The 17,689-nt window shown below is 46.6% G+C and overlaps 2 protein-coding genes across 6 annotated transcripts in view; one reads left to right on the top strand and one right to left on the bottom strand.

Annotated features, from left to right (window-relative positions):
• The window catches only part of LOC122178521 (probable 2-ketogluconate reductase), an 8,547-nt gene extending 5,270 nt beyond the window's left edge, over positions 1–3,277 (top strand). For 3 of the 5 annotated variants that reach the window (XM_042868662.1, XM_042868663.1, XM_042868658.1), the window contains exons 3-6: positions 823–994; positions 2,003–2,178; positions 2,397–2,493; positions 2,898–3,277. In XM_042868662.1, coding sequence (XP_042724596.1) covers positions 823–994; positions 2,003–2,178; positions 2,397–2,493; positions 2,898–3,054 — 602 coding nt within the window. In that variant the 3' untranslated portion in view covers positions 3,055–3,277. Of the gene's footprint in view, positions 1–822; positions 995–2,002; positions 2,179–2,396; positions 2,494–2,580; positions 2,714–2,897 lie in introns of those variants that run through there. The other 2 variants (XM_042868659.1, XM_042868660.1) reach the window with 2 other exon arrangements.
• Positions 3,278–4,170: 893 nt separating this feature from the next.
• On the bottom strand, positions 4,171–17,663 carry LOC122178524 (probable serine/threonine-protein kinase kinX). Its single transcript, XM_042868668.1, has 9 exons — positions 17,571–17,663; positions 15,985–16,114; positions 7,622–7,739; positions 6,999–7,119; positions 6,184–6,591; positions 5,699–5,862; positions 5,260–5,382; positions 4,930–5,056; positions 4,171–4,400 (listed from the first exon to the last, which is right to left on the bottom strand). The coding sequence occupies exons 3-9, from the start codon at positions 7,666–7,668 to the stop codon at positions 4,317–4,319; spliced, it is 1,074 nt and encodes a 357-aa protein (XP_042724602.1). The 5' UTR covers positions 7,669–7,739; positions 15,985–16,114; positions 17,571–17,663; the 3' UTR covers positions 4,171–4,316.
• Positions 17,664–17,689: the final 26 nt, after the last annotated feature.

Below are 17,689 nucleotides of genomic sequence, written 5' to 3'. Positions count from 1 at the left end.
CTGTGGTTCTGTCTGGGTGCTCACTGTGGTTCTGTCTGGGTGCTCACTGTGGTTCTGTCTGGGTGCTCACTTAGCGTTGCTTGTGGCTGGAGAACTGAATGTGAAATGCATCCAAATACAATGTCACTGCTTTTCTGTTTCCTTCCTCTGTATTTTCTAATAGTTGTCCAAAGGTACACAGCATCTAGAGATGGCCACGTCCCCATTGCTGGAGCAGAAATTATGAGAGCATGTTGAGTGCTGCTCCAAAAGTAATGCCTCCTAATTTATTACACTGTCCCACTGTGCTGGAGGCAGATGTTGGTTGTACAGCAGTAGAGGTTAGACTTTCTTTTATTAAGTTGAAGTCCAACATTATAAAGGTTTAATGGGATTGCTGGCCAAGCTAGACTCTGCAGTATAACTTCACCCCCTTCAAGTGGTATGACTGGATTGGTTGAGATAGGAGATAGACAGGGAGTTTTACTGCTGGCACAGAAAAAATAAAGTGAAGGCAGTGCTTGTTGTTGGTAAACGCCCCAGAAGCTGTTTTTGAATTTCAAAGAAAATGCTGCAGACATAGAAGCATTATTTCCCTAAGGTAGTAATCCCTCTCAGCAGAATACCACCATCAAGAATCTCTTCTGTGTCACTGCTTCCAGTCCTGACTGTTACACTATCCAGGACTTTCTAAAAACAGCCACCCCCACCACCTTAAAATTATTGAGGATGTTCTGTAATGGGCATTCCAGAAACCAACTACGACAGTGAGAAACTTTTCCTCTCTGTTTTGACCAGAATTTGTCATCAGTTCATACCTGTTTAGCATGTTTTTCCATTCAGGCTTCCAGATAGCAGTTTCTCCAGACACAAACTATTTTGCTGCTGACTGGCTGGGAGTTGAAGTTACCAGGGCGACTCTTGGGATCATTGGGATGGGCAGAATCGGGTATAAAGTGGCTCAGAGAGCCAGAGCCTTTGAAATGAAGATCCTGTACCACAACAGGAACCGCAGGTAAAAACGTTTGTTTACTGTGTGGATCCAGTCCAGGGGCAGAAATGGAAACCACAGCTCTGGCCTGGGTCCCCATTCTTCCTAGGTGCTGGCAACAGTTTTAAGCAACACAAGGATCACCGCCACTGCTCTCCTTGGTTCCCAGCTTCTTCCCTTGGGAAGCAGCTCCCATTCACCTCCCCATCTTCATTCCTCCCTTCTCAGCTATTGGCAGGTTTAAAGGAAGGGTGACGCTAACTTTTCTGAAGATGTAAGCCAAGCAAGCCAGACTTTGTCCTGCCAGTCTTCTCTCAGGCTTCCGGCAAGGTCCCTAGTCATCCAGGCTGTCACTCCTTCCTTCAGCCCAGCCGGTTCACTCATCACCTCGATGGCAAAGATCCTCACTTGGTTTTATCTTTCCCTTTCTTTGCTTCCCCTTCTTTCCTTTTCCATTGTAAGTTCTAACTGGCAAGTCAGGCAGAGAGAGGTGGTGGCGCTGTACAGATACATCAGCAGGAGAGAATAATGAGAGACCTTCTGCATACCCATCCTCCTATACCTAACACCACCTGTGTGGTTTGCTTTCACATTTATGTCAATCCTCCAGGGTCCTGCCACTCCTCTGCTCTCTTGGCCTCTTTAAACCACTACCTTCTCTCCTCCCTTCTGCCATTTTGACTCACACAGAGGGTGGTGACACACTGGAACAGGTTGTGGATGCCCCATCCCTGGAGGCATTCAAGATCAGGCTGGATGTGGCTCTGGGCAACCTGCCTGGGGGTTGGACAGAGACTCTTGGGACTCAGGGTGGTTGAAACTGGATGATCATTGTGGTCATTTTCAACCCAGGCCTTTCTATGATTCTATAATTCCCTGGTTACATAGCAATGTCTCTTCCTTTATCCTGGCTTCAAACCTCTTAATATCTATGCTGATTGAGACGATGCTTAGGATCAACTGACTGATTTGTTGACTGTTAAAAACAGTTCAGAAGAGTCGTGTCAAACTAGGTGTGCATTTTCCATTCAGGAGCAAGGAGGAAGAGCAGGCTGTTGGTGCCTGCTACAGTCAGATGGAAGATTTGCTGCAGCAATCTGACTTTGTTATGCTGGTTGTGAACCTGACACCTGAGACTGAAAAACTGATTGGGAAAAAGGAGCTGGGGCTGATGAAACCCACAGCCACTCTTATAAACATCAGCCGAGGTAGGCATTTCTCCCAGAAGTGGTTCTGGCTCCGTGGTGAAGGCTAATAAAGTCTCTCTTTCTTTTGTTTGATTGATGGTTACTAGAAAGACATTCTACTTTCTAACAAGATGTAGATCCTTCAGTTTATTTCCCCTGGGGCCCTGACACATTTCCCCACTCCCAGTGAAAACGTGTTCACTGCCTTGTTTTGGAAGAAAGATACCATTTCAATGCAGGTGCAGTTATTGATCAAGACGCACTGGTGGAAGCTCTCCAGAATAAGACTATTAAGGCTGCTGCTCTGGATGTGACATACCCTGAGCCTCTGCCAAGGTAGAATAACTTGCATTCATTCTATTACTCTTGAACTTGTAAAATGCTGAGCAAACGTGTACTCATGACCTTGATCTCTGCGGGGAGTTGTTTAAGGGCATATCCACATTTTATCTTGTACAATCCTAAGCTGATGACCAACTATTCTGCCTTCCACATTGTCAAGACAACATGAGTGCCAAGCAAGGCACCAAGGCCAGTAGAGAGGATGGAGAAATGGGTAAGCAAATTTACCAACGTTTTCTGCCAATCCTGTGTACATGGCCCCTTCGTATCAATGCCTTTGCTGTTTCCTGAGCTTCTGATCTCAGCAACTAGCAGAAGAATTAACTGAACGTGTGATATCCATGCTGTTCTTTCTGCTTCTTGCGGGTGTAATACGCTGTCCTTGCTGTTTCTTGCAGAAATCATCCTTTGTTGAAATTAAATAACGCCATCATAACCCCACATATTGGAACTGCAACAGTTCAAGCCACCCACATGATGACAGAAGAAGCAATAGCAAACATGCTGTCCGTTCTCAACTGTCAACCCGTTCCAAGTGAAGTGTTTCCCCAATGATGCGCACCAAACGGCAGCGCTAAATCTCTGGCCTACGAGAAGGCTCCATTTCATACAGAACCACTATTAGTTTTGAGCAGGAAAAAAAAGCAGCCGTGTTCCTTCACAGCTCTTTTGGTCACTCTGCTGCAAAGCTGTCAACTCGCTCAGCTTACTCTGTACTGGCATTTACAAAATCAAAACAGCGAAGTGGAACAGATAAAACGGTTCTGTTTGAACACTTTGATGCCTTCATCATTCGCTCAATTATTTGGTAGGGTTCCATTAATGAGCGCTGGACCCTTTTCAAGCACCATCTCTTCATGAAGAGCGGGGCAACTGGCAAATGCCATATGTCAGAAGTCATGGAAGCGGGGCACGGGATGGGTTTGGCTTGATCTTCTAGAGCTGGGGTGGAAAATCAGTGTCTAGCAAATGGAAGTAAGGTCAGCTGACAGCAGTGAACTACAGACACGCTGTTCGCCTCTGTAGGAGAAATATTCACGTGGGCAAAGCTCACCTGGAGTTGAAGGGGGCCCGTACTGTGGGAGACAGGTATCAAAAAGTGTGTTTTAAAATACGTCCGTAGCGGGAGGAAGATGAGATTTTTGTCTGAGTTACTGGAAAACACACGCAAGACGGGAAACAGCAGCCCAAAGAGGATTGACAGGATGCTGTCTCAGAACTGACTTAGAGCTGTTGAGCCGTTAAGCCTGGGCTCAGAAAGCCCCACTGGCTGAGCACGGCACCTTTTGAGCACAGGCATTCCTGGCTTCAGCCGTGGATCTGCCAGCAATGGCAAGGGGCTGGATGTGGAAGGGGCCGCCCTCAAGCCAGCCAAAGTAGCCGGGGGCAAAGCTGTCAGCGTGCAGATTGCACAGCCACACTGGTGACACCAGAGAAGGCTCCCAGCTCCCAGCTCCCACTCCGAGATGGAGCTCGGAGGGAGGAGGACCGGGCTTTCCTCCTCATCTCCTCACGCAAGGTTTCTGCCTTGGATTTCAGCACCCTCGCAGCACACTGTGGTGCCCGTGCAGCTCCGGGTAGCCCTGCCAATGCAGGCCCGGGAACCCTGGGGAGGGGAGCACCTGGCTTTACAAGGCCCCCTCTGTAAAGCGCGCGTTTCACGGCGACCAAGGAAAGACCCACGGTGTTTGGGGATGGGGTTGGGGTTTATTGGGTATAGGGAAAGGGTAATATGGAAAGTGGCGACGCCTTTAACAGTGTCACCGTGAGCGTCGCCAACAGTGAAAGGTGGTCCTCGTTGAGCTGTTGGGTGACACTTAGTGGATGTCTGGCTCCAGAATCTCACTGCTGCTGGATCTCTCGTGGTCCTCGTCGACGTGCCTGACCACGACTCTCCGGACCTGAGGAGTTCAGTGTAAAGCTCAGTAGTTTTGTGAGCGCAGAGACACGCAGCGCAACGCTGCAAGTCTCTCTGCAGTACGAGAGAGTGGTTCTGCTAATGCAGGTCTAGAGAGAGCAGGCTCCTGGTCCCTGTGATGTAACTGCAGCCCTTGTGGCCAGTCCCGATCTGGGGTAGCCTGCTGTGGGGCTGGCTGACCAGGCACCGAGTCAGGCGGTGGCTGAGACTTCGGCCCGGGCAGATACAGGCTGTGAGAGCAAGGTGCTCGGGGCTCTGTGTTCTGGGAGGAGAGGGAGGGACTCCGGTTGGAGAACGGAGGGCCGCCAGACACTGGCCGACACCTCAGACCCTTCCGCCTGCAGCTGCCTGAGCTGCACTGGGAACCTTCGTCCCCAGCGCCCGCTGGCTGCGTGTCTGTGCGGAGGTCTCCAGCTCCACCGCCAGCCGCTCTCCATCCCACAGGCCCAAGAGGGTCTTCCCTTGGCTTGCTACGGCTAGCTGTGACACGCTGCTTACGGGAGCCCACTTACCACTCTGCGTGACGCCTTCTCTGGCTTTGGTCCAGCAGGGGGTGCAGGTCTGTGCTCCGCTCCTGGCAGATGGAGGAGGCCAGGTGCGTGTGTGGATGGCCGACTCCACCACAGCACTGCAAGCTCACTGTAGGCACAGAGTGGGAGGGAGTGTGAGCACAGGGAGACCGGCCTCTGGCTGGGGCTCCCAAGCTTGGTGCCTGCCACCACTGCTGCAGGTGGCCGTGCCGAGAGCCCGCGTCCAGGAAAGGCCCCTCTTTTGCCCTGGTGCTGCAGGGGGTGGGAGAAGGGCAGTGTGGGAGAGCAAGCTGCCTGTCTGGAGAGCTTTACCTCTGGAGCCGGTCCTGCAGAACCTTCTCTGCGTCTCTCCGGCCCTGCTGCTCACGGGACACCTGCCCCACAATGAGCTTCACCACCTCCCGCAGGGCCTCATCTGTCCTTGAAGAAAGCTTCCTGCAACAGCGAGCACAAAATCCGTCTCACTCTTCAGCCGTGACGCCCCTGCCTCTTTCTTCACCCAGTCTGTTCCACGCGTGGCCCCACTTGGCCCCACAGCCACTCTGACGCAGGACGACTGCCACGCGTGGGCTGCTTGGGCTCCAGAGAGGCTCGTGGCATCGGGCCCTAACCACGACCGTATCCACGGCCTCAGAGCTCTCAGGGCGCTGCGTGCGGCACCACGACTCAAAAGCTGGCTTCCCTGATGCACAGCACAGGTGACTCACCACCCCCCTGCCCCTGGCCTCGGGTGCAGTTGGTGCACGCTTACCGTTTAGGCAAAGCAGCGCTGTCCCAGAAGACTGCGCGCGGCTCTTCCTCGGCCTCTTCCTGCTTCCCCATCATCCTCTCCCTCAGGCTGGGGGTGGAGCTGGAACGCTCTGTCTCGCTCCCAGACAGAGAGATTGAGTATTCTTCCTCGGTGACAGAGGTTTCCTGCATAGGAAAAGACACTCAGCGCTGTGGTGCTGCTTCCCAGCATGCAGCTCCCCGCAAGACCATTCCAGTGGGGACTGCAGTGGGGCAGGAAAAGAATCAGGAGAGGGACCTCAGCACGCTCTTGAGGCCATGTCTCAGCGTGACCAGGGCTTTGTTACAGTGCCCTGTTGGGTCCTCTTGCTCACAAAAGGCAGCAGTCCCCCACCCAGCGCTGCTGCACCAACACTACTGCTCTGGCCCGCGTGCCAGAGGCACCATGCAGTCTCAGCTCCCCTGGATGGGAAAGTGCTGCTGCTTTCTTGCAGGGATGCAAAGTACCTGGGCCGCTGGCAGCTTCACTTCTTCCGGCTCAGCTTCTGTGTCCTTCTCTTGCGACTTTCGCTGCTTGCCTTTTTCTGCTTTCTTCCCTTGCAACTTTTGCTGCTGCTTTTTCTGCGTCACTTTTGGAAATTTCTTCTCCTGCACCTTCTTCTCCTGCTTCACCTCCTTCACGGGCTTCACTGGCTTCACCTCCTTCACCAGCTTCACCGGCTTCACCTGCTTCACCGGCTTCACCTCCTTCACCGGCTTCACCGGCTTCACTGGCTTCACCGGCTTCACCTCCTTCACTTTTTTCGCCTCCCTCTCCTTCCTCACGTTCTTCCCCTTCTCCTCCTCCTTCCTCACATTCTGCCCCTTCACCACCTTTCCTTTCTCGCTCTCTAGAGCCTTTGCTTCGAGGTCGGCCTAAATGCAACAGCAGGCAACGTTAGTCTCTGTGGAGGCTGAGGACTCCCCTCCTGACTCCATTTCACCCTCTACCTCCCGCCTTTCTGGTCTGCTGCCAGGCTCCTGCAGACTCCACTGAAGAGCCCTTCTGCAACAGCCAGGAAAATAAACAACCACTAAAGGCCTAAAGGCAGTCTGGCAGCTGGCAGTTCTAGACAAGCAGTCAGGAACATCCCCAGATCAGCTCCTGGGGTGGCTTTCGGGAGGCTAACGGCAGTGAACAGCTTATTCCCAAACGCCCTCACTACTGATCTCTCTTCAAGCGAGGTGTCACGTGAACGCGCAGCAAAGAGCGCTGTGAGAGTCACTGATGCTCTTCTACAGTTCACTAAGACAAATGTGCTGCAGCAGTCTGTGCCACGTACCATTCTCTTCTTCTCCCTCGCTATGGCAAAGAAGTCCACCATCCTGGGACCCACCAGAGGAACTACTTTCGCTTGCTCTTCCTTTTCTGGCAAGGATCTCCTCGGGATGGCCGGTAGCTGCCTGTAAAGACACGGTGGGGAGAGTTGACAGGAGGGCAGGAGGTGCTGGGTCTGCGTTGCGTGCTTGAACGTGTTTCAGCAGCCTCCTCAGCAAAACAAGTCTGCAAGAGCCCCCAAATGACTGAGCTGGTCTCTACCACTTCCCTTGGAGACCTGGGAACAGCCTGCGGCGCTGACAGCAGCCCGCAAACACGCTCACTCCTGCTCAAACGCTCCTAGGAAAGGAACACCCTCATCCCTTCCCGGGACGTTTCCTGTCCCTTTGGGCACCGGGCTCGGCAAACAGAAAGGCCCGGTTGGCTTCCATCTGAAGGGAAGCAAGAAAGTCTCTGCGCTCTCGCGAGGAGCACTTGCCATTAGTTACCCAGCTCAGAAGGGATGCTACGGGGCGTTGGTCATGCAGAGCTGCTTGAATCCATACAGCCTCTGGATCCGGGAGAAACTTCGCTCCCACGGAGGCAAGAGCGTGGCACCGCCCGCATTTCTTTGGCCAGGAGTCTCACCTGGTGCGAGGCTCTTTCTCCTCGGCTGCCTGGTCTCTGCCCCGCATTCCAGTCAGTGGCGGTAACCTCTTTGGAGGAAGCGCTGCGCGATGAAGGAGGCGCGTCTCGCAAAGGTCCCCTAGAAAGAGGAAAGGGGAAAACTTCAGAACAGCTGTGCTTCTGGCACGGTTTGGGTCCGACCCCTCATGGCTGTGGGGCAAAAAGAAAAGGACAACATCAAATAGCTGAGACCTTACAGTGACCTGCACAGCTCTCAAGGAGTAACTGCTTTCTGCAAACCACCTGTCAGGTTTTACCTCTGTTTTTAGCTGCTTGCACTCTCCAGAAAGTTAGCAATCTGAAGTACTCCAGATCCCTAAATGGAAATCAAACTGATAATGCAGTAATAAAAACTGATACATTTTTGAGAGTTGTGCTAAATTAACGCTCTAATCATATCAATAATGCTTTTGAATTTAGTGTTATATTATATATATTTTACTTAGTCCAGCTACTGCAGAACACGTTTTGTGTTTTTCAATTGCAGGATGGTCTACAGACCCTCGTTGGATGCACCTTTGTCAGAGGGCTTCAAACATTTTTGCACACATGTTAACAGAGCTTATCGATAGAGGTCTAGGCTAGGTTTGAATGGAAAACTGGCTAAAACCAATCTGACCAGGTGTAAGACAGGGGACAGCACACCAACATTTTAGAGAGTGCATTCTAATGAGACCCTTGAGCATTCTCCATGATGTGCTGAGTGTAATGAAGCACATTTGAAATATTTGTACACCAATGTAAACAGCATGAGGAACAAGCAAGAGGAGCTAGATGTCTTGGCACAGAACCAGAGACATATCATCCTTGGTATAACTAAAACCTGCTTGGAAGTGTTTTGTGACATGTACTTAAAAGAGCTGCTTTCTTGTCCTAAATTGTTTGCCCCTCTGCCTAAATATACAGTTCATTAGCTCTCTTGTCATAGTTGTCATGAACAAGAGCATGAAAGTGATGATTCTTTAAAATATTTGGAAAAAAATATTTGTATTTCTTTTGATGCTGCCTCTCTTTCTTCTTTGTGCAGATGATGGAGGGAGAAGAGCTGCCTGGGCTTCTGGGGAATGAAATCGGAGGAATGCATGGGATACTGCATGACCACATGGAGTTTCTGAAGAAGCACTTCTGCCTCATCACTATGAAGGAATTTCTTGAAAACAAAAAGAATATGAGAAAAAAGGTCCAAGCGATCTATTTGTGGTGGCACAAACCAGTCATTGACAAAGACCTCCTCCAGAGCCTGCCCAACTTGAAAGTGATTGCAAATTCAGGAGTAGGGATGGATCATCTGGATCTGAAACTTGTAGCTGGCTTTGGTGTGAAAATGGCTAATGCTCCACGTGCTGTTTCCAGTAGCACAGCAGATACTGGGATGGCTTTGCTGCTGGCATCTGCTAGAAGACTGGTAGAAGGTAATCTCTGATTCCTTTTTTGTGTATCTTCTGGAAATGATACAACTTACGTGCCACTAGTTTGACTTTTCTGAAGATAGTGCAACAAAATGTGAATAGCTAACTGTGTTGGGCTGGAAAATTGAAGATTTTGTACTTTGATATGTTCTATATATATTCAATATCCAAATTGCTACACCTTACAGAAATGCTCCTATTTCAATCAGGTATAAATAAAATCATAAGAGTTTGTTTTTCACAGTTCACCAGCATGGGTGGCAAATACTTGAGCAACACCTTATATTCAAATAAAACACTGCTTTATGGACAGAGCTTGGTCTTAGAAGCTGGAACTGAGGAATTTAAGGTGCATCAGCAATCATCGAAGCAGGTTGCTCCAGTGTCTGTTAGCAGCACCCCTTCTAGTTTCTTCCAAAATTCTCGATTTTTTGCTTGCTGATTCCCCAGATTAACCTATCCTTGTCTTGATTAGAATGTCTCCAGCTTCAGGAAAAGATTATTCAGGTTTATCCTATAAAATTTCCTTGCCATTGGTTTGCTACCTGTACCAGAGGAGTCATAGAAACTCAAAGAGGAGAAATTACCCTGTGGTGCCATTTCTGATAGCTGTCCTCTGGCATGACCTGAGGCATTTTTTGTTACTTTCACAATATTCTGCTTGTGTTTAACAAGAGCTGGCCATATCTGAAGACACAAACATCGGAAGCCTCTCTCCTTGCTAGCCGGCTAATAATCTCTGTCTCGCCGTGCATACAAGTTTATTTTCTGTTTGTGTGGCTACCCCACATTTGGCAGGTTTAACAGATAAGCAATTAAACAATTGAGCAGTGATTTTTAAAGAAGTCATGCTTCCTTTTCAAAGAAGAGTGGCAGAGATGAACAGGAAACCTATCTTTATTCTAAATAGCAACACCAACATCTAGTGGTATTCTAAATGTGGTTTTTCCAACCCCTACAGTGTCCCTGGCAGTAATGGTTTTGATTACTGATGAAGAGGAGATCAGTATTCTTACGAGTCTCATTTGTTATAATGATTTTTAGGGAGATTTATTAAAATGCTTTTTATGGGACGGTAAGAGCAAATGGGAAATGTCACTCATGGCAGGGAAATATGTTGTGTTAGGAAATCGCCCAGGATACTGCAGAAAAGGCTGCTGTTTAGAGCTGTGTGTTTGCACTTGTGAAACGCACTGCAGCCGCACTTTGAGCGTGGATTCTTTGGCCGCGTTCACCTGTGCTGGACCTCATTCACTCATCATCCTGGATATTTATTTTTGCAGGCTATCACGTCGCCGTTTCCCCGGCTGTGGAGTATTGTGAAGCTGATTTTCTTGGAGTTGAAGTTACTGGAGCTACTCTGGGGATCGTTGGCATGGGCAGCATTGGGTATAAGATTGCTCTGAGAGCCAGAGCATTCGAGATGAAGATTTTGTACCACAACAGAACACGGAGGTAAAGACCTGAATTGCAGCAGAAACTGCCTTTCATATAGTCAGTATTTCCTTTCCAAGAAATTATGTAATTATGTCAGGAATACAGAGAGAAATGTTCAAAAAATACTAGACCAATCCCTCCTTCTGCAGGATTTAGAAAGAAGTCCTTCAGACTTCCTTCATAAACCACAGAGAAAAGAAAATAAAGCACAATTTTTATTTATTTACTTATGTATTTATTTGCTGGTCTTCACTGTCTCCCTCAGTTTCGTACTTCTTAGTCTTCAATGTATATCTGAGAGTGCCATTGTGAAATAGCAAGGCACATGGCAACAGAAGTGAAAAAAATGGGTTGTTTTAAAGTCCATTTACATTTCTGCCTTGTGTGCTGAAGCAAGACGCGCTCTGCATTACTGGCTGTAATTCCAGCCTGTTCCTTACTCAATCACTGTCTGTCGACCTCAACACTGAACAAAGCCAACAAAATGCATGCGTTAGAGACACTTGGTCCAAAGTGCCACTGAGCTTATCTGCCTAGTGTGATTTCTTTCTTTATTTTTAGTGTAGAGATAATTCCAACTCATTCTCTTGCAACCAAGAGCAAAACATTTCAAACATATTCTCCTATGTTTGCTTCTTTAGTTCCCAGAATCCAGGCAAGAAAACAGAAATGACAGCTATCCTGTTTTACTGTGAAAAATTCAAACTAGAAATCTCACTTTAATTTGTTATCTTTTGGTGTAGCTACATGCTTTATTACTTAGAGAGTCCCAAGAACCCACACTTAGAAAGTCCTGGAGTGGCCAGGAACCGTCCTAAATTACCAAAGAACTGCCTTGCTGATTCCATTCATTGCAAATGATGAGTTTGCTGGATACTATCAATGGGATGAGCATTCTCAGAGGTCCCAGGGATGAATTCTGGCAAATCTGAATACTCCAATTTGAGTGACTGTTGTATTCTGTGAGGTGCACCTTTCCCACAGAGATCCTGCAGAATGGGCCGTGTCTACTCCTGTGCTTAGCTTCAGTCCACTTGCAGACTTTAAAGTAAGTCAGCAAACCTGCGCTGCAGACGCTGAGAGGCAGGCAGGGCTTGCTGCCTTCCAGAGGCGTTAAACACATGCTACTCTGCCACCTGTTGGCTGCATTAATGGCAGACCTGCGTTTGTACATCAGTGGCATCGTGGTAGACAATATTTGCATGACCGATGCTCTGAAATGCTGTGTGATCCTTTGTTTCCCCATCAGGAAAGAGCAGGAAGAGCAAGCTGTTGGTGCCACTTACTGTGAGAAGATGGATGATTTGCTCTGCCAGGCAGATTTTGTGATGGTGGTGGTGAGCCTGACACCTCAGACACACAAGCTGATTGGGAAAAGAGAGATGGAACTGATGAAATCCACAGCTACTCTTGTTAACATCAGCCAAGGTAGCATTTGGAAAATGTGTAGTATTTGCTGGCCTGACTACCAAATACAGGCCAGCTCGTTCTGTGGAGCTGTGCACGTGCTGAAAATGAGCAGGCGTGGCAAAAATTCCTCACTCCCCCTTTCCACCCTCTTTCCTGTCTGAGACCATTACCTGCAAATAGTGCTCAGCGTTGCTGTTATTCCAACCCAGGTGCAGTGGTGGACCAAGAGGCACTGGTGGGAGCTCTGTGCACTGGTGCTATCAGGGCTGCAGCTTTGGATGTCACCGACCCGGAGCCGCTGCCCAGGTCTCCATCTCATTTCTCCTTATTCCTCAGAAACACTGCATGAGGCTGGCAGGCAGGGGTCACGGAGATGCATCTCCTTCTGCTCCTGGGCTGCACATTTGTGTGAAATTGCTGTGAATAAGGGATGCGGCCCAGATGTTGGAAGTGATAACAGGCTGAAGGGAAGCGGGGGTAGCAGGAAACAGCACGGGGGAGCTTGTGCATTGGGGGAGTATTAGACCACAGAATCACCATCTGAAGATACACGTGTGCTTCACTCCCTGTTTTATCTAAAGGTGCAACATATTGAATGTGCGGAAGCTGGTTGAATCAGCCCTCCTTAGACATGCTGTACTGTCCCAAATTTTCCCTCTGCACAGGCTTGTTTCTCCAGTACAGAGCTGAAGTACTGCACACCTCCTGGGCCCAGAGGCTACAGGCACATTTGCCAGAATGATTCCTTGGGGAGACAACTGAAGTGGCTGGCTTTTTGGGGTTTGGGGCCCAGGACATTACTGCCCATTTCCTGAGTTGCATAACTACAGCTCAGAGCATTGTGTAGCGTTAATATGCTGAGAGTGCTCAATCCTCTGCTCTGATGTAGTGCAAATTGCTGCTCGTGGCAAAAATGTGTTTCTGGCCTTGGGCAAAAGAGCACAGTGTAAATACTTAACACATCCTTTTAACACCCAGAATGATCTGAACACAGGTGATTAAAGTCTACAGACATCAGTGGGATTGTAAAGTTATATTATCTTTATAGTTAAATACAGTGTGAAAGCCTAAACAAGACTCTTCATTTGGATAAATGACAGTTATGTTTTAACTTTCTCTTTTTTCCTCTTCCAGAGATCATCCATTACTAAAATTGAAGAATGTAATTATAACACCTCACCTTGGCATTAAAACAGACAAGGCCACCCGCATGATAACAGAGGAAGCAGTTGAAAACATACTAGCAGCTCTTACTGGTCTTCCCGTGCCTAGTGAAGTGCTCCCTAGCTGAAGAGCAAAAGGAGCTCCAAATATCTTTCTTCTTTTCCCAATCAGCTCTAAATGCTTTTATTCTTTTTTTTTTCTTTTTTCTTTTCTTTTTTTTTTCCCCATTAAGAGACACCTGTTCAGAATGGGCAGGCAGAGCTCTGGCCGAGTCTCACATGTAATGAGGCCTTCACAGTTTTAATTCCCTTGTGGAGGAACAACCTGCTCCTCACTTTCAGCTATGGATAAATGCACGCAGGCTTTAAAAGGCTCTGGGAGAAATAACTTCTGATTGCCTACTTATTTGCAGCTTTGGAAAGGCTCCCTAGAAATGATGTTTTAATTTGCTTACTGTGAGAGAAACAGGACTTCACAAGTTGCAACAGATCACTTTAGAGTTATTTTTATTTTTATGTAGTTATATTTTATTAACAACATGTTCAACAGTGAGCTTTCCTGGGTGACAGATCCTTTCTATCTACCAATCGTTTTAAGGGTGCTACCAGATAGTCATGAGACAAGAGAAAATGTCTCAGCATTCTGTATTATTCTTAGAAAACTTTGGAAATAGTATGTCTGACAAAAGGAAAGAGGTAATACAAAGGGGAAAATAGCAATTTTACATCAGTACTTTAAAAAACGTATAGGAGTCCTAAAGAACATATCTGCTTAGATTACATAGCTCCCCTCATTCATATTAGATATCAAAGCAAACAGTGCAAGCTGCCTGCTAGAAATACTAGTGACCTTCTATATGGAAGTCTCCTTTTAAAGTAGCACCTGAGACCTGAAATGCTGAGACAAAAATCAGTGCTCAGAAACATGCTCAGTATCATTTACTCAAAGCAGAAGATCTGAGCTGACAGTTTGTAGTTGCAAACAACAGCACTAATGAAAAATAGTCTCCAAGATGGACGTGCTGCCATGTTTGGAATACCAAACTTACTCGAAGTCTACCTTGAATATATTCAAGTTAGCACAAAATATTTGGAAGAATGCTTGTCAGACTCAGCACTGCTCTGTAACTCAGAAGGAACACGAAAAATGGTTGTGAAAAAGCAAACACCATTGAAGCCCAAGTCAGTAGGATTTCCTTCTGCAGGAATATCTGTATTTGAAGCGAGGTACAACAGTGAGCACCAGTACTACAAAGATTAGAAACAGCAACTTGACAAACTGTTTTTAAGGCTGCAATTATCATAGTAAGAAACCATGGCTTTACCACACTAGAAACAGCATCTCTAATGCAATCAATTATTTCAATTTCCACAGGAAAACTCTCTCTCTGAACAGAAGAATGTTCATCCACCTCACTAAAACTTACGTACACTCTGTTGTCTTAAAATACAAACTTCCAGTGCACAGCTCCAAGTGGCACTGCCATGTAGTATGCCATACTATCATGTAGTATGGTTTTGTGATCAGTGTGATTATTCATCAGTACCATTCATAGCAAAATTGCCCATAGGCACAGCTCGGATTCTGTCTGCAGTCTCATAAACCTTTATAAATCTTTACAGAGTCATTTCCACCTCCTGTTTCTTAGAGCAGCTTGTCACTATTTCATTAGGCTTTTATTACTATTTTATTAGGTTGGCCCACCATGTCAGAGGCAGATGTTGGTGGGATGGGAGTAGAGGCTGAACCTTCCTGCCAACATTCCATAATATTTTGTTGCCACATGACGGATGGCAGCAGAGGTGCAGTCTGACAAAATGATGTCTGACACGGAAGTGAAGCAAAGGTGAGGAACTGAATTCCTCCACGCAGAAAAAATGGCAGTCATCGATGCTTGTTTAATGTTTATGGAGACCAAACAGTGAATGTTAGCATACCTAGGTTTTGGAACCTGTGTATAACAACTCTAGTGGCTCGGGGAAACAAATTACTGTAGCTTTTAAGGAGCAGCAATTTTGCTGACAAGAATTTTAGGACTGTCCCATGTTCCTTCTACAAAAGACCTCCTGTTCCCTGAGGTACAGGCACCCACTATGTGTTTGATCTCACCAGCATTATCCTGACAAATGTAAGTCTATCCTTTCATAATAAAAGGCTAAGGTGACAAATTGCAAAGCTGAAAACAAAGCCACTGGTATCTACAGTAACAGATGAAAAAAAATACCATGTATTAGATTAATATCCACAAACTAGAGAAAAGAGTTTGCACCTACAAACTTCTCCAGATTGAAACAGAAGCAGCAAACAGAACATCATTTCACGAGCACCCAAAAGAACAGAATGCACTTGTCATTTGCCTGCTTTTACTTCCACTGCTGCAGATATTTAGGAGTCTGAGCTGATCTTCTGGAGAAGTGCTCCTTGCCAGTGCAGCGCTTCAGACGGAGTGCTGGGCAGCTGTCAGCTTGGAAGGATGGGTTTGATCCCAATACAACACCTAACTACTTGACATCGCCTTACAAACTGGAGTCATGACCTGAAGTACAGCTTCCTAACAGTGTCTTCAGGAAGCAAGTGCCTCTTATCTTCAAATTACACAAGAAATATTCCTCCATTTCCTACCTTTCCTCGATCTAAATACGTATTGAATAGCATCAAATCAACTTACATACAGTTAAGGTCATCTTTCCATGCTGTTTCCCTCCTCTTATTCTACTTAGATTGTACTTGGAAGACATAATACGTTCAGTTTTAGAATCTCTAAAAGAAGAATAAAAAACTGCAGCAGACACTGTAATGCAAAATGTGGTATTTGTTCTGTTAGTGCAGGTCTGTTTGGACAGGCACACTGTATGACATAGCACAGACTGCTGCTACAACAGTCTAATGAGATGCAGGCCTTACCTGAAGCAAGCAGGCAGGTTAGTGGTGGTGCTTCATGATGGCTTCCAATCAAATGCACATCAAATGCATCAAATGTTCTTGTGGCATAATCTGTGAGTGAGAGGTAGTTGCTTCCTTGGGTTGGCCTTGCCTGAAAAGCAAAACCATGAGAATACAGACCTCCTGGTTGTGTTTGGTTGTTGTGTGTGTGTGTGTGTTTAATGTATTTATTTTTCCCTATGCATCCTGCTCACATATAACACTACTTTCAACACAGAAGGATCATATACCTCCATCCAATTTCATGCTTAAACCAGATTAAACATCCCAGCTAGGAAATGGATTACGTTGTGCACAAGTTGTGCACTTAGGTTGATGCAATACTTCAAAACCTTACCTTAAGAAACAATCATTATGCAAGCACCTTGTCGACACTGCAGACGTCGGCCAGTCCTGCAGTAGTACACAGACACCAATGGCAATATGTAACAATGAAACTGGCAGTTAAGTTGTGCAATACTTCTTTCTTTGTAGTCACAGAAACTACGAATTTCAGAGAGCTTTGTCACAATGCCAGTATAATAGATCTCCCTCAGCAATAATAAAATATTAGCATGTAGCAATACTTCCTTTTCCAATGCAAGGTACCTAAAATATTGCAGTGGACTCGTGCAGCACCCACCTGCAACAACATGCACATATCTCAAGCTGCTGTTTGCCCGCTGCCCATGCAAAGCTATTTGTGACATTCTGGCAGTTCAAACAGCTCTTCAGGCATTCAGAGTGTGAGTGGCTTCCTGACCCCTTCTGTCACATATTTTGCTCTGTTTAATACCAGCTCCTAAACAAATTTGAAAATTTGCTGAAGTGACACAAAGCAACTTGGAATCTGTCTGATTCTCTCCCCACGTAGCCACATAACCAAGCTCATTTTCTTGATAATTGATGTATGTGTCCTCGATTCTTACCAAGAAGAACAGTGCTTTGAATATTTGATCGCCTATTCTTTGTCTAAAGGTATCTTCTGTTAATCCAAATTTATTGATTTGACGCACAGGTGGGATAACTATTGCACTGATCTTGGAAAGGTTTTTGTTTGTTGCTGGATTTGTTGACCTTCAGTACTAAAAGTCGGTAGAAAATTAGTTGTAGAATGTCTCGTCTTCTACTTCACATCAACCCTTTAATCTCAGGCACTGTTACATAAGCAGTAAGTTAAAAGATCACCCATTACGTCTTATCAGCAAACTCACGTGAGGCTGATGTGAAACACGAAACGTGTAAGCACTAAATGTTTATTGCTTTCTCTTAAAGAAAGGTCAAAAACTGAACTCGTACCAGGAATCCAGTTACTGCTTTAACTCTGTCTAGCTAGCTCATGGCTTTTTGGTTTAAAGCCTAACCTTGAGAATTTGAAACTCACGTCAATAAATGATACCCAAAAGTCACCGACAGCATAAAAAATTATGGTTATGTATCACTTTGCATTACGACTGTCTATTACACTTCATTTTTTCTTAGTTATTTTAGAGAGGATCTCATGTTGAACTTGATGGCCTGAATGTTCAGCATACCAAAATGTGTTTGGTAGAACTCAGGAGACAGACCTGTATGCAATTGTGCAACTGCAAAGTGCTGCAGAGCTCAGGACAGTGCAGTAGTTCACAAGTGCTGGTCCCTTCTCGGCTCGGAAGGAAAAGAGGTCCCTGGTCTCAGGCGGGGTTTT

Source organism: Lagopus leucura, unplaced genomic scaffold, assembly GCF_019238085.1.
Source record: "Lagopus leucura isolate 7727_CA_CO unplaced genomic scaffold, USGS_WTPT01 Super-Scaffold_100002, whole genome shotgun sequence".
NCBI lineage: Eukaryota > Metazoa > Chordata > Aves > Galliformes > Phasianidae > Lagopus > Lagopus leucura.
This window is presented reverse-complemented; position numbering and strand designations above follow the sequence as displayed.

Coding starts and splice junctions, on each gene's coding strand:
- LOC122178524 (XM_042868668.1), bottom strand. CDS start 7,668: ATGCGGGGCAGAGACCAGGCAGCCGAGGAGAAAGAGCCTCGCACCAG. Junction 5,863..6,183: donor TGAAGCTGCCAGCGGCCCAG/GTACTTTGCATC, acceptor TTTCCTATGCAG/GAAACCTCTGTCACCGAGGA. Junction 4,401..4,929: donor AGAAGGCGTCACGCAGAGTG/GTAAGTGGGCTC, acceptor TGAACTCCTCAG/GTCCGGAGAGTCGTGGTCAG.